We start from the raw sequence: 22,672 nt of genomic DNA, 5'->3' as shown, positions 1-22,672 counted from the left end.
CAAAACTGCAATATCCTAATTTCTCTGTTTCTTAGAGTACATTTATTCCTTTAAAATTGCCAACTGGTAATGTTTGTCTGGTAACCTCTAAATCACAGAAACCTATTTTGTGACTTGAATTCACCTCATGCATCTAATGCATGGCTTACACTGAGATGGCTATTCTTTCTATTCATCCCAGACTTGTCCCAATTAGCAGGCAAACTTCCACTAGACTCAATAAAAAGAAAAGCAGACCTGATGGACCAGATTTCTGAGGCTACTTAGTTACCAAACAACATAAACAGAAAATTAAGGAGATTTGCAAAAGAACTTGCAAGCTCACGACAAAATTTCCATTGATTCAATGAGTATAACATCAATTAAAATATACAGTCCTGTGGCATGTCTCATGAGCGTGTTAATGAAAGGGTTTTCTGATTGCCATGGCTGTGAGCACTTCTCATGATTGATACAACATGTAACAGAATAATCTTTAAAGTCTTTCTGCTGTTAAAAAACATCCTGGTGGTGAATACAAGTTCTCCAGTCTATTTACTTTCTGTATAATGCTCCACATAAAGAAAAAAAAACAAAAAACAACCAAAAGTCATTATCAGTCATTGATGGAAACATTGCATCTGACAATTAAAATAGTGACTATCATTCACATAATTGTTAATAGCTGGTGGGATGGAATGCAGTGGAAGCCCAGAGTATAATAAAATGAGTGTTAGACAGTCTGAAGGATCTTTTAGATGGTGCTCCAACCTCCCCTGTTTTGAAAAAAAATGAACTTTCTATAGGACAAGGAGCATTTCTGCTTTCTAGGGAAAAAAAAGAGTCGGATACACTAGCAGCAGTTTGCATATTCTTATATAATGAATTCTATACAGTTCAGCCAGGAATTTATTTCACAACTTAATTAGTAGAGGCCACTTCAGGGGCACTAGTCTATTATATTTACAGATGGTTCTCTCTTGTTGCAATCTAGATTAACCCTGTTTGTTGCATCTTCGTTTAAGCTACAGTTAATATGCCAATATGCTGATTATCAAGCCCACTGTGCTCTCAGTGTTTAAGACAATATTATCTTCATCCTCACATAAATTTCTGTGAAACCGTGTCTTACTTTACTTTTTCATTAACTAAAGCAGGCTTTTTTTTTTAATGTCTCAAATATTCTAATCTGAATAAAAGCAGAGTCACAACAGAAAGAGTGATAAATTTAGCTAGTTATATTTCCTTAGCCATCCCATCCCCATCATTTCTGATGAGCAGACTAATACTGAATTGCCATTACTAAAGCTTCTTGAAGCTGAAGTAAGTGGCAGCATTGGTGTTGCTACCAATCAGTAGTAAACATATCTTGTGGTGTTGAGCTAACGTGTTAGCAAATATGTCTCCATGTAGTCACTATCTATTTTTTGATGGTCAGGATCAGCATAGAAGACTTCAAGAGTTGGCAAGAACCTTGCAAGTAAAAAAGCATTTCAAGACAAAAGTTAATGCCACATTAATTAGCAAAGCTTGTTAGTAAAAATCAATGCTACATTCAGCAAAATATCGTTTACATACAGACTGCTGAATTAGAGACAGATAAAATACAGAAGTAAAAACAAATGAAAAGACTTTGTTTAAGTCCCCAGGTCTCAGAATGCTATAAGCTTATTTTAATGTTCATACTTTTATCACTGGGAGATGAACCAGACCCAGTGCTGCAAAACACAGCCTGAGGAAGCCTGAACCTGAAAAGATCAGTCTTCCAGACGGAGGGTAATCAGCCTCCAGCTACTCTCATACAGATTAGAGGCTACTTTGCTGCCTGTATTTCAAAAATAGTGCAATGTAAAGAAAAATGAGTGTCCCAGCTAAATTAGGAGTTGGATCAAGAACGATTAAATGGGAAAGGTGCTTGATGCAGCAGACTTTTAAACAAAGATGAAGATGTGAAAAGGCTATCTCCTACAGTAGCTCAAGAAGATATTAGCAGGAGATGCTGGAAAGATGAGATAGATCAGACCAGCAGTTTTAGAAAGAAACATTTGGTTTTCAGTATTTTCCCTCATGGGTATGTCAGTCATGTAGGTGAGTGGGTCAGCCCTGTAATGAGGCACGTATACATTCATGTTTGGCATAGGATTTAGTTTCCAGCATTATTTCTGAGAAAAAGTAAGGGAGATGTACATAGAGATGCTGAAAACCAGCTTTAAATTCAACTCTTTTTAGTTAAACATGCAACTTTTTGCGGCCTTCAGAGGCTGTTCTTAGTCTCCACAAAATCCTATACAAAACTCATCACTCCTTTCCTTACGCTTTCCTGACGGGTGCAACAACCGGAACGAGCTCTCTGAGATCAGATGCATTGCTGACTGCCCAAATCGACAACCAGATAACCAAGAGGGATCGCTGCAACCTCCGTACAGTCAAAAAACCATTTCTGCTAGAAGAGTACACGAAATATCCCGGTTTGTGAGGAGCTTTAATATGTGACATTAATCTCGTAGGCGTTGCACGAGGAGCTTCGCCGGCATCTGTGACACTGGATGTGTGAGGGGCCTGCACACACACACACACACACACACACACACACACGACACATGGCTCCTGCCAGCGGCTGAAATGAGGGACGGTCGTGTCGGCAGGCAGAGGGGCTGGGCCGTGGCGAGGCCGAGGAGGAGGGCGCGGGTGGGGTCTGGCCGTGACTGATGGGCCAGATGCGCTTGAATGTTTTAGAAAAGGGGGGGCCTGGCCCGCTGGCTCAACTTCAACCATCGGGTTTGGTGCGCGGTTGACAGCCGCCGGATCCTGCCACAAGCGCCAGTCCCTCCCGCTTCTGAGGGCCGCCGCCGGCCCCGGAGGGGACAGCCATCCGGCCAGCCCGGGAGAGGACAACCAGCGGGGCGAGGGAGGGGACAGTCAGCCAGCCCCGGAGGGGACAGCCAGTGGGGCGAGGGAGGGGACAGTCAGCCAGCCCCGGAGGGGACAGCCAGTGGGGCGAGGGAGGGGACAGTCAGCCAGCCCCGGAGGGGACAGCCAACGGGGGCACGAAGCGCGACGCCCGGCGCAGCGCGTTTCCCTCGCTCAGCAGACAGTCCCGCAGGCAGCGGGCGGGGAGGATCGTCTCCGCTCCGCTCCGTTCGTCTCGGTGAGGGGGTAGAGGAGCGGGGGGCGGAGAGCGGAGAGGGGCGATCGCCGAGCAGATCTGTTCAGAGCGGACTCCTCGCCGCCGCCGCCGCGCAGCGTCTCGCTGCGGCTCTTGCTCTGGGGCTTGCACCGGCGGCAGGCAGCGCCCGGCTCCGTGTGCGGGCGGCGGGAGTGGAGGCGGAGGCGGCCCCGGCGGGGCGCAGTGTCCCCGTAGCTGACGCCTCGTCCCCTCTCTCCGCGCAGGTCGGCGCTGACGGCGGCGGGCGCCCGGCGGGGGATCGGCCGCGGCGCAGCGCCATGCCCGCCGCCCGGACGCGGCGGCTGCCCGCCCTTCTGCTCCTGCTCTTGCTGCTCGGCTGCCGCGCCGAGGGAGGCGGCTCCCTGCGCCCGTCGGGCCCGGGCAGGCAGAGCCCGACGGCCGGGACCCCGGTACTGCGAGGCGCAGAGCCCAACGCTTCCCGCCCGGCCGCGCTGCCCAAGGGCGGGGGAGCGGCTGGCGGGCGGCCGCGCTCGGCCTCGCCCCCCATGTGCACGGGGCAAACTGAGATCAAGGAGACTTTCAAGTACATCAACACGGTGGTGTCCTGCCTTGTTTTCGTCTTGGGCATCATCGGCAACTCCACGCTGCTGCGGATCATCTACAAGAACAAGTGCATGAGGAATGGCCCAAACATCCTCATCGCCAGCTTGGCCCTGGGCGACCTGCTTCACATCATCATCGACATCCCCATCAACGTCTACAAGGTGAGGGGGAGTGCGGATGCGTCCGGGAGTGGGCGCGGAAGGGGCGGCGAACTCTCCGCGGGGCTTGCCGGAGGACACGGGGCATCTCCACGGGCTGTGGAGGGGAAAAGCGCCTCGCTACTGGCTGGGGGACACCCGGGGGCTAGATATTATACCAAAAACCTGCGGGGAGGTGGTGTTTTGGTCAGGTGTTGTCCTTGTTGTCCCACGTGCCACCCCTTCCGTGCCCCCATCCCAACTCTTTCAGCAGCCCGAGCTGGGAATGGGGCAGAAGGTTCTGGGTGGAGGTGGCCAAGCTCTGAAAGTCACCTGGAAACAGGTTCCGTGCTAGGGATAAAGGAAACGGATGTATTAGATAAATGCAAAATAGGTTTATAGCTTCCCTCCTTTCTCACGAAGGTTGGAAGGGGAGGCACAGAAAGAAGACCCTCTCCTGTGGGGTGGGTACCACTCAGTCTCTCCTGCACAACTGGGGCAGGCTTTGTCATATACTTCCCATGGGTCCCTACAGTCGCTGGTGGCATGGGAATTCTTTCAGGAGGAACCAAGCTCATTCAAATTGAGTGATCTGTATTAGTTTTGTACGTCCAGCAGTTATGAGGCATGGTGCTGTCCTGAGCTGCGTGGACTCTTCCCTCCTTGGCCAATATTACAGCACAGGCAGCCGAAAGGCATTGAGCCGCACCTCCCTCTCTTGCACCTACTTTGCGCTTTGACGTGGTAAGACTTGCCTAGGAGTTCAACCTCTGCCTCATCTAGCCAAGCTTGTGTGGTCCATTTGTCCATAGGAATTAACAGGGCAGTTGAATCCAGCCTATACTTAAGATTTGTGAGGGATGCTGGAAATGACAAGGCTTCTTCTGCTTTAAGAGTTTTAAGTCTGGGTCTCTGAGCACTCACCAGTTACCGAATAAAGTAATCACGAGAGCCTTTATCTGTTCCTTCTCCACACTGCTATTCCTCTTGTCTCACTGCGTATGCCTGTTTGTAAACTCTGAGATTTGTTACTCTCAGCTTTGCAGATCCAAAGGGGACTGGTCTTCTATATCCATAGTGGTTATTCCCAGAAGCTGCTGAAATTGGAGAATCCTCTATCTTTATCCTTTTGAAGTGTTGAAGTGTATTACAAAGCAGGGAACACCATAGCTGTGTGAAGTCATGAGCTAGATAGTTTGGATTATGTGAGAATTCTTCAATTTGTAGTTTCAGCAATTTCCATATTATCCACTTATCTTAGTTCCTTGTGAGAGTCTTGTACTCTTCTGAGTGAAGGTGGAATTTATGAATTCAAAATATTTTAAGCTGCTTTGAAAAAAACTATGTAAAAAAAAAGATTCTGAATAAAAATATTTTTTTAGTTGTTTCCAAAAAAAAAGTAAAAAATACGAAGTCAGTAACAGCTGCTCAGTACAAGACTTTGCAATCTTGGTGACACTTACTTAAAAATTGAGTTGATGATAAAGTAATATACTGCAGTTCTTACACCAGCATCAAGTCCAGGATTTTTGTTATGCTATTGATAATGCTAGGTGCAAAATATCCTGTGCTGCTATGCGTCTTAATGAATAATGATTTCTGCTATCCCTTACAATAGGGCATGAAATATCTGTTGTTTTAAAACAAGACTTTTGGGTAAATGTGAGTTAAAAAAACCCAAATCTTAGACATTGTGTTTATTCATTTAAAGTTAAGAATTTGCGGGAGATTTGAGTTGATGGCAACTTTTCATAAGCTCTACATCCCATTTAATTCCACCTGCGGAATTAAATAGGAGGGAGAATACAGTAATGCAATCAAAAGCTGGCTGTAGTCACCCAGTAATATGGGAAAAACAAAGGCTAGCAAAGGCTTGGGTTTGTAAATCAAGTATACTAAATAGTTGTAACTTGCAATTTGGAACAATTATAAACTGGATGAAGCAGATCTTCGGAACTGCGATCAGATCCTCAGTTAGACAGCTGCCTGAAAAAGAATGCTGATGAATTTACTATGTTAATGAAATGCCAGCAGTTTGCTCAATGATACTTCTAGCAGAAAGTGTGAAAGTGCCTGTGAATGCTTTCCAGACAGACCCATGAGAGATCTCAGAATTTGCACTAGTAGAAGCATTTTATTCATTATTAAAAGTAATAACTGCAAAACATGACCCCTTGGGACTATTTCAGTGAATATAGAGATGAAAAAATACACAAATGGAAAATTGCATCTATTGAGGGTATGTAAAGAAAACTGGGGGTCACCTAAATTGTGAGGCAAATGGAGGCTCATGTGTAAGATGCTAATGAGCCCATTGCATTTGGTAAATGTGAATATCGATCAATATGTTCATTAGGACATGGAAAATATTGGAATCTTTGTCACAGTCAGGAAACTGAGTAGGAAATGAGGGCTTGAAGAGGGTGTTCAGTTCCAGCGTGCACAGCCTGGAAGACCTTCTCAGTGTTTCAAAGTCCTGGTAAACAATCTGGCTTTGACCATACCCACAGAACTGTAGAATGAGAAGTAGAGGAAAGTCTCAGACAATCATTACACAGTAGATAATGCTGTGGCAGTGTAGATATTTGCAAAAATGGCTACTAATTTTATGTGAAAGTGGCCCTATGCCTGGTCATCTGCTTCGCTAAACAGACTGATATAAACATGTCTGTTAATTTAGGGGTGCACACAGCTGTTTGTGTGAATACAAGGAGCAGAAAGATAGAATAGCTGATCAGTGAGCTTTTTATGTCCTCTGCACTTAATCTTGGGAAGACAAGACAGGGGTGACTTCTACACCTGACTATACAGGTCTACAGTTCTGGAAGACTTGTGCTCAGTTTCCCAAATTGATAAAAGTTGGTAACTCCCACATGTAAGACACCAAAACAACGTCAGGATTAAAAATTCCGAACTTATATTTACTCTACCTTTCATGCATGTATGTGGAATGAGATAGGAACATAGACTTTAAAAAGCTGTTACCAAATAGTGTCATAACATGCTTTCTCTTCTGATATACAGATACCTCTTTCACTCATTTTGTAATATTTATTCTTTTGCATTAAATCAATTTTATTCTCATGTTCCAAGGGATTCTAAACAAGTAGAACAGCCTATCCTCTGCACAATCGTGTGTGGGTTTCTAAACTCTTGTCAATTTGCTATGGCACAAATGACTGAGGAAGAATATCTACCTGGATATACTGTCACAGATCCCTGTATCTCAGAGCACAGTGGAAGAGTAAAGAAAAAAAAGCCTTTCGGGGAAGGAACAAAGACAGATCTAAAACCAAACCAATGAACAGAGGCCAAAATCAGCTTTGTAGGCAATGATTTTATTTTTTCCAATAATGTATTTTGGGGACGGCATAAAAAAACAGAGTTAACATTACATAGTATTGTCAAGCACTGAAAAGATAAGAAAGACCATTATTAGAGACTGCATACCCTATGCAGATGCACACTGACTATTGTATTAATCCATCTGTGCTCTGAAAAAGGCAGGATTTCCATGGAAATGTTTTTGTGATGACTAAAGTCTCGTAATGGAAGTACTTATAGGACATGCATCGTGATAAAGCCAATCTTTTCCTACCTTTACAAAAAAGACAATGTGCTTGTCTTTAGGAAACATTGTTACTTTTCCATGTTACAACTCCTGTCCACTGGTCCTTTGATGTTAAAGATAACAGCAATTTCATTGGGAGAAATGCATTGCTTGCTTGCTTGCTTTCGACATCTGAACCAATTATTTGAAGTCTTCCAAAGTTCATCTTTGGATTTCTTGCACAAACTTTATTGATGTCTGACCATATTTAGCTAAAAGTCTAGTTTGCTTAGGAGCCCTTTATAGTCAACAAATGCATCTTATAGGCACTTAAGAAAGAGTTGAGTTGTCCAGTGGAGGAACCTGTCTAGACTGTACAGGTAATGGGGATTAACTTTGTTCAACAGTTAGATGGGAACAATCCACTCTGAAGTCTAGCATACAGGGTAGTAGAAACGTCTGTATGTTGTTAAAAGTACATATACATAGTTTTCATAATGGATGTCCAAACTGAAATGCATTAGATGAAGCCAGTATAGAGCTGTAAATTTAGAGTAGTTTTTTTCACTGTGTACATTTGTTATGTATACATTCACTTAAAAGGTGCGTGTGACAAATTTCACAACAAATATTCGTCTTCTCTCTGCCTTGTGTTAATGCTTCCCAATCTGACAGCAGCACGTCTTAAAGTCAATTTTGACACAGTCCTTTCCCCGGAGTTGCAAAATTGCAGAAACTTTTGACTTTGACAAGACAGTGTGATGTTTCTGAAACTGGTTTTCAAGAGATCTATATGAAATTTACTTGATCTTAAGTTTCTAAGTGGAAATTACTAATAAAGACACAGGAAAAGGAGCTAATTTCATGCCTCATTAAGAGTTACACTGTTTATTGGATAGATCAGTAAAACATTCTTAGCCTAAGTAGGAAGCAGAAAATTTATTTTCTTGTCTATAGGGAAGATCCTCGCCATAATTATTGTTAAATAGTAATATGTTCTGTAACGTTGTCTGACTTATCCCTGACCATAAACTAAATTTTCTGGGCAAATTTCCTCTTCTGAAAAATGCCTGCTCCTATGAAATACTGAAAACTACTTCTAGCTGAATGACCTCTCCATCTTGAAAGTACTAGGTGAAAATCTACCAGTCATTTCACAAATACAGTGAGAAGGTGTTGCTTGTGAGTTAAAAGTACAGTTGCACATCCAGTTTCCCATGTAGCTCCTAACAGTGAGATCCCATCAACAAGACTTTCTCCAAACACACAGCTAGGAGGAAGTATGGGTTCCTGCTCTATATGTCTATGTGCATTCAGTGCTCAGGACCAGAATACTGAATAATTGCAATGCTCTGCCACTTCTTCGAGCCCAACTGCAGAAAGTCACGGTGCATTGGAGCTGGGGCATCAGGCTTCTGACTGGTGGCCACAGCAAATGAGCCACTGAGAGCAGCACAATGTGCTGGCATATTCCAGCAGCACATTACAGATACCTTTCTGTTCCTCCACAACCAAGTGGCAGGAGGGGATTTGCAATCCACAGATGTGTCTCTTGAGTCATAACTCTTGGGACTGCTTTCATAGCTGTGCAGCTTTCACATCAGTTTAGGCTTAGATTTATGCTTGGCCTGAGAAAGTGTTGTCTAGGAGTGCATCCTATGTACTGCTTCTTTTAAGTATTATATATTTCAAGTCATTCTGCACGGTGTTCACTTTTCCTTTTGTTCTATTTCATTTCATCTTCTACATATTTCTGTGGTTTAGCAGTTAAAGCTTTTCCCAAGTAAAATAAGTGACTATAAAACATTGAAAAAGGCCCCTCAGAATACAGCCAATGGTAGACTTCTGTCATTTTACTGCTGAAAATGCAACATTATTTTTCTCTTTGCTGTGACTTGACAGTATGTCATGAGTCTCTAAGTCATTTATTGTTTGTAAAATGGCACTCTTGGCACAGATACTTTATTATGAATCATAAGAAAATAGAAAATGCAAACCTATACAAAATTGCATTAGACTAAATCTATACTTCACTAAGATTAATCATTGCTCTTGTCCACAGATACGATTCTCCTGAATACTTTACAGGGCATTTTCACTGTACTTTAAGGCAATGTTTTGAGGAGATGGCAATGGAAGACAAACAGAAACAACAAAGAAGAGTAGTCTAGCAATTAAAACATTCTACTTTTTTCCTTTTATCTTCTTAATGTCTTTGAGCTTTTTCTGCAAATCATATCATTAACAACTTGTAATACCATTATAAACTTATGACTCAAGCATTAAAATGCTCAAATTTTGCAATACATCAGCTGCAAGAGATAAAAAGAAAATGCTTTCCCAATCCAATGTCGACAGCTGCATGTCCATTCTGCCCCTGATTTAAGCTGGCAGAATGCAAGTAATATTTTGATGTTATGCTAAACCCAAGCTAACGCACCCTTTCTCCCAGGAGACCGCATTCACTCATTTGCAGTCCCATTATAATCCAGCCATATGGCTCCCAAACTGGAACTGGCTCAAATACAGTCAGCTTGGAGCACAGGTGTGACTGCCTGCACCTGAGAGATAAGCATTAGTTCATGGAAATCTCCAATGTGTGGCTGAGCAGTTGTGATTTTAGGGAAGAGAGACAGGGAGTGTTTTGCACATCTACCAGCTACATGTAGCCAAAAGTCTTCAACAGCAATTTCCGACAGAAATTTGATCCAAGTTCTGTATTTGGGTTCAATGAAGAACAAAATATTTTGATTTTTAAGTGATTTTAAAATGAGTTCAATATATATGCATGCACAATATACCATGGATATTATAAACAAGTATAAAATGTGCTTGTATCGAGTCCTTGATTTCTATAGCAACTAGGCGTAGTAGGCTGGCGATTCACTGCTTAATTGGTATAAATGAAATTAGTTCAGGTGTCACTTGATTCTGTAGAGTGTACATTTAGAACACCTGCAATTATTCACACTCTAATTTTAATAGGAGTTTGTTACTATCTACCCTTTACAGCAATTCAAAAGAAGTCTCAGAGAGAGGCTTTACTGAAAAGATTTTAATTACAGGCTGACTTATTTTCCCACATCACATAAGTAAATATAGTGTATGGTTATTACAGCCTCATCCCTGCTTCCTCTGCTTTATTACTTTCCATAAAATTCTCAGGAACCATAAATCCTTAGAATTTATTTTTCTGCTTCATTTCTGCAGAAGCGTTGTACTCTCTGTCTTACTTAAGTAGATTATTTAAGAATGAGATCGGAGCTGGGCCATATTATAGTTTTCCTACTGCACTTCATGACATTTTAGCACAGGACTAAAGCAGATTTCCGAAGGTATTCTGGTACCTGAAAATACTGGTGCGCCCTTCGTAGGGATTTCCAGAAGCACATGGTCATGAAATGTACTTAACTTCCTTTGTGTTAAAATAGTGTGATGCTTAAATTATATCAGAGCTTTTCAGAAACTGTCTTGGAAATTGTAATTCTTTGTCCCTAAAGGTACGTTTACATGTGCTCAAGGACTTTGCTGAACCAAACCAACATGAGCGGGCAGCTATGTGGCTGTCTACAATCGTTTTGGTCCCCAGCAGAATCTGTACAATGTGATGATTTATTTCTTCTTTTCCTACATCCCTGTTAAATAAATAACACATCTGAGGAGACCTGAGCTCAGGGAAAGATTTTGCAATCGTTCCTCATTCCTCTCCTTTTCCATTTTGTAGCTCTCTATCTGCAACAGATCCAAAAAGCCTCATTTAAAGAAAGTTATGAAAAACAGAGATGGGACTTAGCATAACTAATTACAGAAACTCAGAAAGTTTACTTTTTTATATAACAATTGTGACTATTTCTTGGCATAGTCTCTCTTCTGAAGAGTCTTGTTTTTCTGAGGAACTGGAAGATTTGGCTGCTGCTCTGGTGCATTTCAGCCATTAGAGTCGCTCACATCAGACTACAAAGATTAAATGTTTCTAAACTGAAGCTACAGGCTAAGAGTTCATAGTATTAGCTGTGAGGAGGATACTCTCTCTGTCCAGTAAGTCTCACCCCCTAAATTGGCTAAAAGGTATCACTGGCCATGTGACAGAAGATTGTCATTAAAATGTACGACCCAAAGTGCAATTAAACCAACCTAAAAGTCATTATACTGTTTCCTTTATTTTATAGCACTTACATCAAATGTGCAGATATTCCTTTTGGTGTTGTAATATCGAATCACTGGAAAACTGGTCAATAAAAATCTTCAACGTGAGGTTCATCAGATATGTCTTTACCTGCTGCAAACCATTTAGTTCAAACTAGCTGTTTAGGATCCGTGGGTGTCCAGTGGATCCCTCCTTTTTTTACCAGATGGTCCGCTAAAAACTGCGGGATCAATTGCTCTCCATTGTTGCCCAACTTCTCAGCTGAGGGACTATAGACACCAAGCTTCAAAGAAACTCCACTCCAGATTTGCAGTTGTTGGCTTTGTCCCTTTTCCAGTCAGCCTCAAGTAATTTTCTGTACTTCTACTAGAGATTTACTTGGAACATATAAGAAAAGCAATGAACACTCAAGACAGATAAAGCTTATACAAAGATGAAGGAAATCCTCACCCGCTCAGTCATTTTTCACTATAAACACTGGAGCAGTGAAGTAGGAAGAAAAATGAATAAAGTTTACAACACTGGAGAAGCCAGGGCTAAGCCTTTGAGTCTTCCTTGCCTAGTCTGTGAAGCTACTCCCTAGCTTTCAGGACATACACCTCTCAGGCTCTCTTGTGAAAGGAGTGTTCTTGACTAGGTTTTACATGGTGGAAAAGGGAAGTAATCAAGACAAAAAGTTTGCATTGCAGCTTTGGGAGTCATAGTTTTTTAAATGATTCATTTCTAATTGTTGTTGTCTTTTCACAGCTGCTGGCAGAGGACTGGCCCTTTGGTGTTGAAATGTGCAAATTAGTACCCTTCATTCAGAAGGCATCAGTGGGCATCACAGTGCTGAGCTTATGTGCTCTCAGTATAGATAGGTGAGATCCATTTTTTCATCAAATTTTATGGGTATTCCCTCAATTTCACCTTTCTACTCAGCTGATATAATACTAATGAGATCAGTTTAAGCCAGTTCAACCTTTTCTTGTGTGACTTTTCTCATATTTCTAATTTGCAAACATGTGCTGTTGCTTCAGGTACCGAGCAGTCGCTTCTTGGAGTCGCATTAAAGGAATCGGAGTGCCAAAGTGGACTGCTGTCGAAATTGTATTGATCTGGGTTATATCGGTGATACTGGCTGTTCCAGAAGCTATTGCATTTGACATGATTACAATGGAGTACAGAGGAAAGGATCTTAGAATTTGCCTGCTTCACCCCACTCAGAAAACATCTTTTATGATGGTAAGACACCGAGTTATAAAATCACAGCTCTCTGGAACAGTTCCTTGGATCTTCTCAGCGTTCTATGGATTGTAATGTGTACAAGCGTATGTGAAATGTGAGTGATAAAAGAAGAGCATCGAGAAACTTTTATCTTTTTATGGGCTTTGAACATATTACTATCTAGTCTTGTTTTCTCACCTGCAATATGCACCTTCTAGAGATGCTTTTCAGGACAAACTGACCAATTAGTTACAGCATACTTTCCAAAATGCATAGCATTCAACTCCTAACTATGTTTTCGCTTTTGTTTTCCTTCTAGTTTTACAAGCAAGCTAAAGATTGGTGGCTGTTCAGCTTTTACTTCTGTTTGCCACTGGCTATCACAGCATTTTTCTATACTCTTATGACCTGTGAGATGCTACGAAAGAAAAGTGGGATGCAGATTGCTTTAAATGACCACTTAAAACAGGTAAAAAATTTACCTCTGACACCTCTACTGAGTGTAGAGAAAACGACAATAATACGTTTGCTGACCTCACTGCCACAGCATTGTTCCAGTTTTATATGACAACTTCAAGAGTACAGCTAAGAAGTTTCCTAACAGTGGTGCTGCTGAACTTGTATGTTACAACTCTCAGAAACATAAGATTTTAACTAGCAGTCACAACTATTTTTTTATTAATTGATGTTAGTCCTTCAAGCTTTGTTTTGATTTTTCCTCTGCAATTATGAGACAGGAATATTTGGTAATGAAAACTGAGGCCATAATCTAAAAGCTGGTGCTGTAAAATTATTCATTATTTTGTCTTGATTTCATGCAGAATTGTAGTGGGGTTAGCAGTATGTTAGCAGAACAAAATACATTCCAAAATACATTCCGCGTTAGTAGTGCATCAGACATAAACATCGTACGTCATTAGAATTGAACTAGATTTGTGCTATAAGGTGTATTTGGGCTCCTTTTCTCTTATCTTGATAAAGCTGCAATTCAAATCTTCTTGGGGCATTTAAAATAAGACCTGAGATCAAAGCACAAGAAAATGCAATTGAAAATAAACTGGTATTTCAAAGTGACTGGGGAGACAAATATCATAGAATGATAGAATGGTTTGGGTTGGAAGGGACCTTTCAAGGTCATCTTGTCCAACCACTAACCTAACACTGTCAGGCCCATCATTAAACTAAACCATATGCCTCAGCAACTCATGCCTCTTTTAAATATCTCTAGGAATGATGACTCCACCAGCTCCCTGGGCAGCCCTTTCCAATACTTAATAACCCTCTCGGTGAAAAAGTTCTTCCTAATGTCCAGTCTAAACCTCGCCTGGTGCAACTTGAGCCCATTTCCTCTTCTTCTATCACTCATTACTGGGGAGAAGAGACCAACCCCCACCTAACTACAACTCCCTTTAAGGTAGTTGTAGAGAATGGTCATGTCTCCTCTCAGCCTCCTATTCTCCCAGCTAAGTAACCCCAGCTCCCTCAGTTGCTCCTCATAAGACTTCTTCAACTAGATCAGATTTCTCAGCCCTATCCAACCTGATCTTGAGTGTTTCCAAGGATGTGATGTCTACCACCTCTCTGGGTGACCTATTCCAGTGTTTCACCACCCTCATAAAAAATTTCTTCCTTAAATCTAGTGTAAATCTACCCTTTTATAGTTTAAAACTATTACCCCATGTCCTTTAGCAACAGGCCTTGTTAAAAAGTCTGTTCCCATCTTTCCTATAGGCTTCTTCTAAAGGCTGCAATAAGGTCTCCCCAGAGCCTTCTCTTCTCCAGGCTGAACAACTCTCTCAGCCTCTCTTCACAGGAGAGATGCCCCAGCCTTTTGACCATCCTCGTGACCCTCCTCTGGGCCCAATCCAACAGGTCCACATCATTTTTATGTTGGGGGCCCCAAAACCGAACACATTACTGAAGATGGGGTCCCACAAGAGCAGAGAAGAGGGGCAGAATTGCCTCTCTCAACCTGCTGGTCATGCTTTTTTTGACACTGTCAAAGGTATAGTTTTGCCTTCTGGACTGTGATGGCTCATGTCCAGCTTTTCTTACTCAAATGTGTTCTTCATTTTCATTTAAATGACTATTTTCATGGCCTTGTTTTTTTCATATTATTACTTACATTTTTAAAAATCAGAGATCCAGAGACATCTAAAACAATAGAAAATATAGAAAAGTACATTGTATTCTGATGTTCTCCTAACTATTATTTTTATAGGGGTTTTATTTTGTTTTTTAAACATTAGGATATTAAAAGACAACCACAATCCATGAAGAGACAGAAACTACAACAATATTCTGTCCAATTTTCTTTTTCAGAGACGTGAGGTGGCCAAAACCGTGTTCTGTCTGGTACTTGTTTTTGCCTTGTGTTGGCTCCCACTTCACTTAAGCAGAATATTGAAGCTCACTATTTATGATCAGAAGGATCCCAACAGATGTGAACTCTTAAGGTGAGACTGTGAAAATAAAACGTGTGTGCTGCTGACATTCTCCGTAAGTGAAGCTGAGTTTCCTAATGAACTAGCTTATTTTGTGTGTTTGCAGTTGTCCCTTCTTCATCCAGAACACTCATTTCACTCCAGTGGCAGAGTCAGGGAATTATGAGGCATCCCATGAACACAGGGCTTCTGACCTGTTTACCTGTCTTTTGATCCCTTTTGGGACTGTTCTGCTGTCTTGTTTGTGGCACTGTGTGGGTGGAGGGGGGATTTCTGTCCCCATTTTCCCTTTCAGCAGAACAGCTGGGCTTAAATCTGAGGAAAACCTTGTGAATGTTAAGTTAAAGTGGTTGGATCTTTCAAAGTTACTATCATGAGAATGGTATATGGGTTCAAAATTTATTAATGAGCACAATTGTTACCTCCATGAGTTAATCAATTTATATAAGCCTCTGTATAGGTACATTTAATCATAATATCATAGGGGTTTAAGGGACCTCTAGAGATCATCTAGCTCAAAACCCCTGCTAAAACAGGTTCACCTCAATCAGGTTCCTCAATCAGGAACTTGTCCAGGTAGGTCCAGATAAGACTCCACAACCTCCCTGGGCAGCCTGTGCCAGTGCTCACTCAAGTTCAGTAAAACAGTTTTTCCTTGTGTTTAAGTGTAACTTTTAATGTAATATATGCATATGTATTATATTTAATAGTTAGTCTGGTTAAGTCAAGCTGAATCCAGTCTTTGTAAACCTCTACTAAGCTTTTTCAGAGAAAATGAGAAGTGTCTCACTTTAATTTCCATACAGCTTTTTCCTTGTGATGGACTACATTGGTATTAACATGGCTTCACTGAATTCCTGCATCAATCCCATAGCTCTGTATTTGGTGAGCAAAAGATTCCAAAACTGCTTTAAGGTAAGAAACTGTTGGAAGCTGTTCTTCTGGTTGACAGTTGTTGTCAGCAGTAAAATTCATTCCCTAGCATGCACAAAGTGTTTTAGATGGTCACTTTGTTTTATTTTCAATTCTTAACTGGGTTACAGTAGGTGTTCTCCGATGGTCACTTTGTTTTATTTTCAGTTCTAACTGGGTTACAGTAGGTGTTCTCCTGCTGAAGCTGTGTAGAAAGGAGTTAAGGATTCATAGGGACGAAAAGAGAAAGCAAAAGAGAGAAGTGTAACAATAAACTCTCTGGGCACCGTGCTAATCAGTGCTGCATCACTTCCTGACTGGAGCTGGCACCCAGCCACTTTGAGAGCACTGACAAAGCAGCCTCTGGCCACACTGCAGGGATTCACGTAGCTTTATCCTCTGCAACCCAACAGGGAGGGAGGGTACTGACCTCAGGTTCCCCCTATCCTGACTGAGCGCTTAAATCATAGGCAATTATGTAAGGCAGAAGGTGTGAGTATCCACTCATCCCTTTCCAGTACTAACATTTTATGAGACAGACCTGTCCATAGTTTTGCCTTGGTTTGGGTGAGTAGTCCCAGTCACTGATTCTTTACACAGGACTGGAGGCTCTGGATTGCACACAGAACGCAGCCCATCAGTCCTTCAGCCTTCATGTCAACTCAAGGAAATAACCAGATTTGGTCTTTATAGTTTTTTTTGTGGCCGCTGACTGTCATCAGACACTGTATCAGGGTTCTTAACATCGCAAATTCTTAGATCTTCTTTTGTTGTCAAACAATTAACCGTTGGCCACTGCACAGGCTTATTCACTGGCTGTGTAAATTCCTTGCTGGATATGCGTTTCCATCAGAAGCCTGTCAGCTCTACATCTGGTATTATTGAGGTATTTCCCTCATCATGTGACAGCACACATTGCAGATGCTTTAGCATCCATCTGATCTTCCCTGTTTTCATTACTGGCTCCCTGAAAGAGTCATTGGAGCTGAGAGAACCTAAGAAGATCTATAGCATCCTAAGTGTGGTAACAAGTAGATATGCAGCATCCCATGCGGACTTCCATCAGTAACATCAGCAAAAGGTCTGCAGTACATCTGCAGTACATCTAGTGTGTAAGTTTTCACCATTCTCCTATTTGGCTCTCATTTGTCTCCTCAAAAAAAAAAAAGAACTAAATAGCAGCATCTTGCTTAGAAAGTACAGATTACTGTCCATACATTTTTACAAGAAAGGTTATCAAAGGACAACAAATGAGTCCAATTTTATTTTCAGATCAATTCAGATCAGACTCAAAGCTGTATGTGTGTGACCATTATTATATATAACTCAGCATAACTTTTCCTGCCCTCCAGTGCTCAGGGTGTTTGCTAGTGGTGCATCCCACAAATCAGTGGCAATTTGAGCAATACAGAGCTTAAACTCGTTTCTTTGCTTCCACTGTAATGCCAAAATGGCAGCTTGCACACTTCCTACTGTCCCGCTGAGGAAGGGCAGCATTTCAGTGTGCTTTGCCACATGTGCAAAACAAACTGATGGAAAATGTATCTCTTTTTTTTGTATTTCAACAGTCATGCTTGTGTTGCTGGTGCCAATCCAAAGATCTGTTGTCCCTGGAGGAAAGGCAGTCTTGTTTAAAGTTCAAAGCTAATGATCACGGATATGATAACTTCCGTTCCAGTAACAAGTACAGCTCTTCATAAAACAAGCATAAAGGTATATTCTTTTACATTAATGCTGGTGCCTTTTTAAGTAAAAGTGGCAATTACTTTTAACGAGATGGTAGCGTTTAGAAAAACCTATTTCTGTGTTTGCACAAAAGAAGAATAATTGCCCCAAAACTGCGTCACGTTCAAAATTATGGACATTTATAAAATTGTCTTTTATGGAACATGAAGAAAAGCAGAGAAAGATCAAGTCATTGTTAGCACTTGAATACTTCTGAATCAGCACTTCCAAATGACCCCCAGCTTCCTGTATTTGCTATAACAGTTGTAGGAACTGAAGTCACAGTAATTACTAAGCGGTATAATATAATGTTAATTGGATCAAAATCGTTATTATATATAACTCAATATATTATCTTTTATAAAGCAGATTAACCACCATCACTGTTGTTTTTTTTTCTTTTAAAATAAAACATTAAATACTTTGTAATAAAGGTTTAAATGTGAACAAGTAGCGTTTTTATCAGGGGTGTATTATAGCGGTAACTAATGAGAATATTAAAGGTTGCAGTCGAGTCAAAAGTCCACTGATGGTTGTTTTCACCTATTATCGTTAGACAGAACCTCCCAAGGCCTCTATAAATGGTAATTTTTTAATCACTTTGTGTGATCAAGTGTATTTGAATATGGTCCATTTCACTGTTTCCACGTTACTTGTGTTTAATGACAGTGGAGAAAAACACACCAAAAGCAAAAATTAATACTGCTAGAATCATAGAAACAGTGACTAGTGTAGGAAATCAGCCATTTTTGATGGAAAACAAATTGATTGTAACCCATATAAATGGTAGTCATTCAAGAGCCTGATAGTTCTCTACTTGAGATACTTTTGCAACAATTCACAACTATTTCTGCAATCCAAATATTTTCTTGGGGCAAAATCCTTCTGAAATAACAGTTGGGAAAAAATGTAACCAAGGAAAATGGAGAGAGAATTTGAACTTTTATTTTCATTTAGAGTTAAATCTTCATTAAAAAAATAATTCACAAACCATATTTCTAGAGAACAGTCTATGTAGCACACTGGTCTTCATATTGTTTTAAAATATGTTCTACTTCTGTAGTTCCATGTTTATGGGCTTAAGAAGATGTGTGATTAGTTTCTGCTTCTGTAAATAGTTTAGTGAAGCATAATTAATTATAAAATGTTAAAATATGGGCAGGACCCTGTGAGAAAACAGAAAGATAAAGATACCTGTAGTAAACATGATGTGTGTTGCCAGGAGCAGTGCATGTTTTGTACATACATGACGGGTAATTCTTTGGCTTTTCATTTCTTATTAATTTGTTACAGATGTCCTCAAAGACTTGCTAACATATTTTGTGCACTAAGGCATGAGCTTTTCAAGAAAAATGTGATATAACGTGCTTTTATAAAAGACATGTTTTCAATAGGCATGGTATTTTATTATAATAAAAATATTTATCAAAACTCAGGAATTCTTTTTTAAATGTCCAAATTTCACGTCAGACTTTTTACCTTTTTACCCAGTCTCGTTTCTCTTCATTTTTTTTTTAAATGAAGTGCCTCAAATATGCTCAGGATGAAAACAGTTTTCATTAAAATGTTCAGCTGATGTTACCTTAGGTGGATCTCATCTCATCTGACTTTAGGTAGCTACAGCTACCTTGCAGGCAGCAAAAATAGGAGAGGTGAACCCCATTCCCGGTGTTGCCCCATCAAAAGCTAGTAAGTGTATGCTTGTATAATCAAGCTGAGGACCTATGCCACATGTATTTGAGCATGGGCACCTGTCTGTTTGTGTGCATGTGTGCAAGTGTGTATGTTGACTGCCATTATGTTGCTGTTACCGTCCTTCAGCAGCACACACATCCAACTGCTATAGTGCTGAGCTTTTATAAATATAAAGCTGTTTATAAAGTTTCATTCTATACAGTTTTACCTTAACTTTCATGGCAGCTATCTCACAGTAAGCCATGAATATCACTTCTCTTCACACTGTTTGCATCTATTTCTGTGAAACGCATTTCATCTGTCAAGGATGGATAACCAGTTAAATGCCAAGTCTGATACTGGTCAATGTTATTTTCATCAAGATATATCATTACAATATTGTACATGGATATTATTGTTATTTTTTATTTAAAATATAGCTGTTATATTGGCAAAAGTGTAACATATTTTTCATTTCTTTCCTGGACTAATCCTTTGTTAAGACGAGTCCTGCTAAGTCAGACATTTAGGTTTTGCAAAGAAACCTATACTACCCACTTTTTGGAGCGAATATATACATGTTAGTACACCTCTTGTCTTTCTTTTGCAGTGTTTTCAAAGCAGTATTTTTACTGAAGCTCTCATTTCTTGTAACTAAAATTTTCAGAACTTCTTCTCTCATACAGTTAAAAGAATACACAAGAGAGCTCCAGTGCATTTGTGTTCTAGCTAAGATTAAATCTGTTAATACTGAAGACAGGTATTTTCTAAAGTCCTCAGTACAAGTCTATTCTTCCATCCACTGAAATCAATGAATATTTAACCATTCAATTCAACTGGAGCAGAATTAAGGCACAGAAATAGTGCTTGAAAAAAACTAGCTGACATTTGCTACCTTTAACTAAATACCTTTTTTTTTTTTATTTGACAAAGGACTTGTTTAGAAAAGTTGGGAAGAAAGGTAAAGTCCACTCATGGGGTAAAACAGCCAGTCTAAGGCTCTCTAAGCCTCGAACAGAGGATCACAGGTAGTAGAACAACTGCAGTGAGGCACATACATCATTGATGTGCTTGCCCAGAGTGATGTGACAGAGTAAGAGTCATCTGTCCCAATGGCCTGAAGACTTGATACAAAATGGCTTGAGATTAAAAATAAATAAATAAACTTTTAAGAAACTACATCACATCTCTGTGTTTTGGCCTTCAGGTAGTAGCTAGATCTTCCTTCCACAGTTGCTCTGAATTCTGCCTACACACAGCTCTCTTGGAGTTAAGAGAGGGCATTTCAGACTGGGTGGACTGAACTTAGACACTGGTACTACACCTCAGAGAAAGAAATAAATGTAAAATTGGATGGTTATGGAGCATCTGCTCCGAGCTGTGGCATTTCACTGTCCAAAACGGCTCTTAATCAACACATGGTTGGCTTAGCAAGAGAATGTTTTGTGTACTCAAATTATGTTTAAAAGATTTTTTTTTCAGTGTTCTGTATAACTTTGTAAAATAATTCTCTGTTTCGTTTTCTGTGGTCACTTTAAATAGCAGCATCTGTGGTTCAGACAGTGTAAACATACTAAATTACCAATAAAATATTTGTAATTTTGATTCATTACAAAAAGACTTATGACCTTTTTTCTTTTAGGAGTCTCGTTTAATTGTTAATCAGTGACAGTGATTTAAAAGAGAAAGAAGCAATTCAGAACTAGAAATGAAAGCTTTTGAGTGGGATAGTTTTACGTAACTGAAAACTGGATGGAGTTCAGACTTACATACAGTTGCAAAATTGTCTGATGTTTGTTGCAAGAATCAGTTATGTCTGTCTTGACTCTGTTTGGTTTTGCTCAAAATGTCAGTTGCTATCTCTTCTCTACACACCCATATATAGTCACAAATGCTCCTGTGTTAGGGACATCACAAATAAAGGTCATGAAACTTTTAGCTCATTACTTGAGAAGTTCTTGCATTCAAGCTGGAATATGCCTCATGAAAACCACCATCTATTTGTATTCTGAGAGTGTAATTTTGTGCACATTTCAGTTTACCTTTTTTTAAAGCACTGGAAAACACTATCCAACTAAATACGCTGTAGCTGGTCAAATATATAACTTAACGTGCTTGAAGTATCTATACATCCTAACAATGTGTTTGCTGCTACTGCTGTTTTATTCCAGATAGTTAGGTTTCCTTCTGCTTAGTTGGTGGCCTGCTGCAGCCATATAGATTTGCTGTTTTTATGGTCCCAGGACCTTTATCACATAGTTTCAAGATTCCTATGCCTGGAACAGAAGCCCCTTTAGAGACAAGATCATTGTAAGTAAACATTCTACTTGATATCTCTCATGTCCTCTTCACTTCCTTTCCCTTCTTGTTTGGTCCTCAGTAATGCTACGGTCTGAAGTCTTCACCACTCACTCATTACATTTTTTGCATATTTCTTTTGAGATCCTGCAGCTTTCTACAGATAGACCGTAGTCTCCTACTTACCCCCTTGCCACAATTCACTTCTCTGACTATTGGTCTCTTCTGCAGTTTTATCTACTTCAGTCTTGGCTCCTTCACTTACGGGATTAACTGCAGCTTGTTGGCAGTTTTCTAAACACACTAGAACTTATCTAGCAACATGGATATACATGTAGCTTATGTTCTTCAAACACTGACTCACTCCAACCACTCAAGAAGGGTAGATTTGGCACTCTGCTGTTGGTGGAGCGGGACAGTCCAACTGGCAACCTGTGGCTGGGTCTGCTCCATAGAGTGATTTACTTACTGCAGCTTCCTGCAATCTGCTGCTCAGACAGTTGTGTTCTTTTAATCTGCTCAAGAAGGTGCAAGAATGCTCCATGTATGTGCTATGCACTTAAATTTGAATTTCTAATCCGTTACCAAATGCGTGCCTGTATTAGGAGATTAAGGGAGGAGAAGGACTCAAAATTAGTCTTCTGTGTTCTGCTAGTCATCTTTCTCTCAGTCAGCAGTAGTAAGATGACTGTATTACATAGCAGCAGTAGTCACACGCCTTAATGTCTTGCAATTGCAAGCTTAAAATTGCTGTCATTAAATAAAACCCTGGCATCTGTTTGGTCTTGTCAGTCCTGTCCCAGATCTCACCCCCACCAGTGAAAATGCACAACACCCTCAATTCTCTTTCCTTCTCTTGAAGAAGAAAAC

General features: G+C 40.5%; 1 protein-coding gene across 2 annotated transcripts; it reads left to right on the top strand.

The window, feature by feature from the left end:
• The first annotated feature begins 2,774 nt into the window (after positions 1-2,774).
• EDNRB (endothelin receptor type B) lies at positions 2,775-18,429 on the top strand. Of its 2 annotated transcripts, XM_061995885.1 has the most exons (8): positions 2,775-3,127; positions 3,370-3,870; positions 12,291-12,403; positions 12,563-12,767; positions 13,069-13,218; positions 15,072-15,205; positions 16,000-16,108; positions 17,674-18,429. In XM_061995885.1, the coding sequence occupies exons 2-8, from the start codon at positions 3,424-3,426 to the stop codon at positions 17,803-17,805; spliced, it is 1,290 nt and encodes a 429-aa protein (XP_061851869.1). In that variant the 5' UTR covers positions 2,775-3,127; positions 3,370-3,423; the 3' UTR covers positions 17,806-18,429. The 2 variants fall into 2 exon arrangements, with proteins under 2 accessions (XP_061851869.1, XP_061851864.1); XM_061995880.1 differs by having other exon boundaries at positions 2,775-3,870.
• Positions 18,430-22,672: the final 4,243 nt, after the last annotated feature.

The sequence above is a fragment of the Colius striatus genome, chromosome 1, assembly GCF_028858725.1.
Source record: "Colius striatus isolate bColStr4 chromosome 1, bColStr4.1.hap1, whole genome shotgun sequence".
NCBI lineage: Eukaryota > Metazoa > Chordata > Aves > Coliiformes > Coliidae > Colius > Colius striatus.
The sequence above is the reverse complement of the archived record's forward strand: the minus strand, read 5'-3'. Positions and strand labels throughout refer to the sequence as shown.

Excerpts from the sequence above, each read along its gene's own strand:
- EDNRB (XM_061995885.1), top strand. The coding sequence starts at position 3,424 with ATGCCCGCCGCCCGGACGCGGCGGCTGCCCGCCCTTCTGCTCCTGCTC. Across the intron at positions 3,871-12,290 it reads TCCCCATCAACGTCTACAAG|CTGCTGGCAGAGGACTGGCC; the intron begins GTGAGGGGGAGT and ends GTCTTTTCACAG. Across the intron at positions 16,109-17,673 it reads GATTCCAAAACTGCTTTAAG|TCATGCTTGTGTTGCTGGTG; the intron begins GTAAGAAACTGT and ends GTATTTCAACAG.